This window comes from Orycteropus afer, unplaced genomic scaffold (genome assembly GCF_000298275.1).
Source record: "Orycteropus afer afer isolate SDZICR_OR568_19922 unplaced genomic scaffold, OryAfe1.0 scaffold00772, whole genome shotgun sequence".
NCBI lineage: Eukaryota > Metazoa > Chordata > Mammalia > Tubulidentata > Orycteropodidae > Orycteropus > Orycteropus afer.
The window spans coordinates 768,723-774,722 of NW_006922359.1; the positions used below are offsets into that span (position 1 = coordinate 768,723).

The 6,000-nt window shown below is 59.4% G+C and overlaps 1 protein-coding gene across 1 annotated transcript in view; it reads left to right on the forward strand.

Annotated features, from left to right (window-relative positions):
• BRD4 (bromodomain containing 4) overlaps positions 1 to 6,000 on the forward strand; it is a 32,271-nt gene that overhangs the window by 21,763 nt on the left and 4,508 nt on the right. Inside the window, exons 11-13 of the mRNA XM_007957680.2 lie at positions 4,644 to 4,696; positions 4,778 to 5,138; positions 5,697 to 5,992. Of these exons, the coding sequence (XP_007955871.1) occupies positions 4,644 to 4,696; positions 4,778 to 5,138; positions 5,697 to 5,992 (710 nt within the window). The remainder of the gene's footprint in view (positions 1 to 4,643; positions 4,697 to 4,777; positions 5,139 to 5,696; positions 5,993 to 6,000) is intronic.

Genomic DNA, 6,000 nt, shown 5'->3' on the forward strand with positions numbered 1-6,000 from the left:
GTCTGCTCTGTGCAGGGTGGCCACTGTGGGATGCCCATGGACAGAAAGCAGGTCTCCTCCTTGACTCATTCCTTCCCCCTTTCCTCACCAGCATGTGTGGCCGGTGCCTCCTCTTCCAGCTTGTGTTCTTGGTCCTAGGGCTCTGGAGGAGGGCCGACTGGCCTCTAGGTCTTTCCCTCCCTCGGCTGGAGGTCCAGCTCTCAGAACCTCCCCCCTCTAGGGGCTTGGCTTGCTCCTCCTACCTGAGCCCCACCCCCTCCCTGGGGCTACTGCCCTAGTAGGGCCTGTGCAGAGCTGGTTCTTCAGGAAGGAGAGTGAGGGGGCGGGGGTGCCTCTCAGAATTCAGAGGAATTTTGATAAACGGAAATGCCAGCATCACACTGTGCGAGTCCATATGGAACTCATTACAGAAGCCGTTGTTCTGTTAGAATCACAAACAGGCGCAGGATAGTTCTGGAGAAGTCCGCACACAGCACGCTTTCTAGGGGAAGTGGGTGTGCGCAGTGCCCTCCCACGGGATGCAGCTTTACCCCCTGGTTCTCTGTGTCCCACGGGCACAGGAGGCCGGCCAGCCACAGCTCTTGGTTCTTGTGACTGATTGAGCGGAACATTCCACACCATCTCTCTCACACTGGTTTCTCTCTCCCTCTATGTAGGTCCTGCCTAATCATTGGACACGGACTCTTAATAAATCGGTCTTCAGTTCCAGATTCCTTCCCAGCGAGCTATAGCTTAAGTCCATTTTCTTCCGTGAAAGGGACAGGACTCCACCAAGTCACGCACCCTGAGAGCCTTGGGGCTGTCCCCAGGGGGGGTGCTAAGTCATGCCCAGCAGTGCTCGCCTGTCCCTCTCCAGGAGGGCTGCCACAGGCCCCCTGGGCCCTCCAGGGTCGAGACTGCCTGACTGTAGTGCCCAGCCCACTGTGGGGCCTCGGGGCAGGGCAGCTTCCAAGGGCGGTGCAATCCCCCTTGCACACGTGAGGTGTGCTGCCCAGGTGCAAAGTGTGTTCTCTTCACCTTCCTTCTTTCCCGGGACTCTGGATCCTCTGCTCCTTCCAGGACTTGCAGTGACATTAGCCAAGGAGAGCTTTTGTTCAGCCTAAGGAAGAACACGCTAGAGCTTTCCCAGATGAGGCCTGCTGGCACCCGAGGGCTTCCCTCTGCCCTGCCAGGGTCACTCAGCTGCAGGGCTCCCCGGCTACAGCCAGCTCTCGGCTCCTGGAGGCTTCTTCCATCTTCTTTGCCCAGTGCATTTCCGGAAGCTTGAGCTGCCTGCCCCTCTTCTTTGACCTCTTCCCTGATCACATAGGGAGAGGTCCCTGTGCTGCTTCCCCAGACTTAGAAGAGGCCTGCACCTCCTCGATGAGGCATCAGGAGGCAGGGGCTGCCAGGTGGGCCCATGGGGTGGGTGCTGGGGGTACCATGCAGCCAGCTGACCTTGGGCTGCTGTCTCCCCTCCCAACAGGGTTGGGGTCTGCCCCCAACTAGTGGGCCCTGGACCTGTGGGCAGATGTCAGTGCCCTGGGACCTGCCCCAAGGCTCTGCTGCGGGTTTTGCCAGTAGGCACATCTTCGGTCTGGAATAGTTACAGTCACCAAAGGGAGAGGGCAGGCCAGGGTGGTCACTTTTTCCAAGTGGCATCGAATGGGCCGTTTTACTCTAAAAATAAACACCAGCCCATTTTTGGTCACAAATCCAGCATCATGGCAGAAAACCGCGTGACGCACATAGTCTACTGAGAAGCATATCCGTGTCGGGGTGCGTTTCCTTCTTACGTGCAGTCTGCGTGCACACGCACCGCCCTTCTCAAAGGCCATCACCTCATGGGGCCGAGGGCTGCCTAGGGGGCATTGCTCCGAAGGCAAGCCTACCCCCCTCTTCCCAGCCGGTCTCTGCCCAACCCTGCCTAACCTTCACCTTGACCTTAGTCAAACTCCCAGTTCCCAGGCAAGCTTTGTTGGCCAGACAAGCTATTTTGAGCTGCACTTTGGCCTGCGCCTGGCTCTTCCCAGTGCAGAACAGCCAGGCCCAGAGCTGCTGCCCAGAGATTCCCACGGGGCCTTCCAGGCCACTGGTGTCTTTCTGGGAAGATTCTGCTGGGTTCTCAGTGTTGGGCTTGAGTCCTGGACCCTACGTGCATCACACAGACTGTAATCCCGGTGGGCCCTGCAGGTCCTTTCCCCTGGCTATTTAGGCCTCATCCTCATCTGCCTGCAGAGAGAGCTCAGAGCCCAGTAACTGGAAGGTTTCTCAGATTTGGGCTGTCACCTGTACCAGGTGCTCCTGGAGCGTGCTGGAGGAGACAGGCCCTGCCACCTCAGGGGGCTGAGCAGTGGGAAGGTTCCCAACACACCAGCTGGGCTGTGGATCACAAGAAGGGCGAGAGGGGGCAGCCAACTCTGGTGACCAGGTCGTCGGACCCTCAGAACCCAGACACCAAGGCTCTCCCAGGCAGCTCAGTTCAGGCCGTGCTCTTCCTCTGCTCTGCCCTCATCCCTCCATCCTCCCCTTCCATCTTGTCCCCTCCTCTGCCCTCCGTCCTGCCCCTCCCCCCTCACTGCTCTGTCCTCCCCACTCCATCCTCTGCCCTGCCCTCACTGCTCTGTTCTGTTTCTTTCACTTTCAGGGGGCTGGGGACAGGGGAAATCAGTGTTTTAATCAAATTTTACAGAAACTTTTTAAATCTTTGTACAATTACATCCTCTGTAAAGCTGAAACTGTGTTGAGTTGGCGATTGTTGTGGAATAAAGATCACACCGTGCTTTGAGGCCATCTTCATGTAACCCGTTCTAGAGAGTTTTGTGGGGGGTTGGGGCTGGCATGGTGTGACGCTGTCGTGGACCTGTTCCCTTCTCGTCCTGTCTTCTTGCTGGGAACCCCAAACTAGCCACGGCCCCACCCTGGAGCCCTTGAACACCACGACCCTGCAGGTCCCACCCGCTTTGTCCCTAGTCTTCTAATCGGTCCTCCACCTCACGACCCTTAATGAGCGATCCCTCCAAACTTGTTACTCCTTCCCCTAGTCGTTTTCCCACTATATGGTGGGTGTCTGGCTGTCGCTTTTTCTGGTCAGACTTCACTGATGGGCCCTGCCTCCTTCCCTCCCTGTCCCCTCAAACTTCCACCCACTGTGTCCTAGACGCCCACTGGCCTCCCCCAGGCCCAGCTATAAGGCATTGGGACTGCATACGACATTCCCCACCCCGTTGTGACCCTGTCCCTACAGATCCACCCAAACTGTCCCCCATCCTGCCCATGAATCTGCTCTTGCCAATGTCAGGCTGCTCCCCAAAGTCCTGAGCCCCATGTCCTGCCTCTCTGGTGGCTAGCCAGGGGCTAGGCCTCTGACCCTGTACCACCTCTCTCCTCACTGCTACCCCTTATGTAAGGACGTGTGTCCATGGCTGCTGAGGTCTTTTGGTGTCTTGTCTGGTGTGGGGTCAGCTCTTGCAGGGCCACTGTCCCTTTAGTGGCATAACTGCACCTTTCCCCGGGTGCCTTGCAGCAGCTCTGATCTGGGGTCGCCTCACCTTGGGTGCAGCGTGGGTTCTTCACCACCAGCAGAGGAGTCGGCATGCCGAGAGGGAGCTCAGGGAACCAGGCAGAGCCTGAGGGGTGGTAGGCCGAACGGTCCTCAAGGTTGGCATGAGTGAAACCTGGTGACTCACCACGTCGAGCTCCTCTCCCTTGACGTTTGGCAAGGGGTTATGACTGACCAAGCTCCTGAACATAGGCCTTGGGGGTGGGGGGACAGATGACACAATCAGCATGTTGGTGTCTGAGTGCTCCTCTCATAAGTGGGCTCACCCTGGGTACGTCTACTCCACTTTGGCACCAAGAGCCAGGGCACAGGCCACCTCTCGCTGCAGTACAGTGCTGTGGAGGTCCCTTGCCTGGGTCCGGCCCGCCTGCAGGAAGGATACTGCTGGCATCACCCCCTCTGCTCGCCAGGGTCAGGGGTGCACCTGCCCCATGAGCGACCCATCACAGGGAGGGGCCTGAGTGCTGGTGGCTCCCTTCCTGCCCTCGTCTCAGGGTCCCCTGGTGGTAAGCATGGCTGACCAGGGTGACCTCCCTTGTTCCACATGGCTGACACCACTGTGTCCCCTTAGCCCTAGCTGGCCCAACTCTACTGCCCCTCGGACAATGAGAAGGAGTGGGCCCTCAAGGTAGTGTAGGTGGCAGCCCTGGCGTCGCCGCTTTTGAGCTATGTGATCCCGGGCAAGTCCTTTAACTTCCCTGAGCCTCACTCTGCTCATCTCTTACATGGTTCTAGAATAAAGCCAGTTGGGCTCAAAGCCCTCAGGCCTCACTGACCAGTGAGTGGGGCAGTCAGGCCTGTTGGGGTCTCCTGGCTCAACCTTTGGGGCCCAGGGGCCACCTTTGTATTGGAGCCAGTGGTGTGTGGCTTAGGGGGACTAGGGGTGTGGCCCCACCAGGGGAAGAGCAAGCAGAAAGGTAGCTGACACATTTTCCCCAGGGACCCTGGGCCAAGCCTGGCCACCCGTATCAGGTCCCTAGTTCCGCTCCAGAGCTTGCTGTCTTGTGTCCCAATCCCCTGTCCTCCCGTATCCTCCCCCCACGTCCACAGCCAGTGAACGCCTATCTTCCCTGAGTCTCACATCTTCTCTTTTTTTCCACAGAATTGGCTCCAAAGTCGAAAAAGAAGGGGCATCCCACACAGGAGCAGAAGAAGGTACATGGGCTTCTTTGGGTTCTTGGGTGTGACCCAGATGGGCTGCCCGTGCCTGACAAGAGCCTGTCTGTCTGTTTGCAGCACCACCGCCGCCACCACCAGATGCAGCAGGCCCCTGCTCCCGTGCCCCAGCAGCCCCCGCCACCATCCCAGCAGCCCCCGCCACCACCCCCAGCTCAACAGCAGCCGACAGCCCCGCCACCCGCGCCCACCCTGCCACAGCAGGCGGCCCCAGCACTCAAGGCCTCACCTCCACCCTTCATCGCCACTCCGGTGCCCGTGTTGGAGCCCCCACTCCCGGGCAGCGTCTTCGACCCCCTTGGCCACTTCACCCAGCCCATTCTGCACCTGCCGCCACCTGAGCTGCCACCCCACCTGCCCCCACCACCTGAGCACAGCACTCCGCCACACCTCAACCAGCACGCCGTGGTCTCCCCTCCAGGTGAGCCCCAATAGTGAGGAGGGCACCAACCATGAGTTCTGGGTGGTCAGCAGCAGGCCTAGTAGCTCCTCGGGGGTCACTGGTTACTGAATGAGGCTTCCCAGAATATGCTCCGTGCAAAGTGTGGTGCACACAGGTCTCAAGTCCTCTAGAAAGCCCCTGGTGTCATACAGAATTTGAGTTCTGAGTTCTTTTGCCAGGCCAGGCAGTGTTGGATGGGGAATGGCCCTTTTTCCCCCTGCAGCTACCAGTTGGGAGGAGACTTCTACACCCCAATAAAACAACTCCTGGGCAGGAAGAATGCATGCTTGGCCTCGAGATAGCATGCCTGTCGGGGGATGGGGAGGGTCACTGACTGAGCTGAGGAGTGAGTAAGAGGAGCTATGGGAGGAGAGTGGTAGTGGGGGGACTTGGTGTTTATAGTGAATTTTGTGGTCCGGTGGGGCTGGGGTAGGGGTGATTGTGGCTGGAGGGCAACTGATAGGAGGCCATTAGAGTCCTAACAGGTCAGGTAGGGGGGAGTTGGGGCCTCAAGGCCACTGTCTTCTTTCCCTTCAGCTTTGCACAATGCGCTGCCCCAGCAGCCCTCGCGCCCCAGCAACCGTGCCGCCGCCCTGCCCCCAAAGCCGGCCCGACCCCCAGCTGTGGCACCCACCCTGGCCCAGCCAGCCCTGCTTCCACAGCCACCCATGGCCCAGCCCCCCCAGGTGCTGCTGGAGGAGGAGGAGCCGTCTGCCCCGCCCCTCACCTCCATGCAGATGCAGTTGTACCTGCAGCAGCTGCAGAAAGTGCAGCCGCCTGCCCCACTACTCCCTTCTGTGAAGGTGCAGTCCCAGCCCCCGCCACCCCTGCCACCCCCACC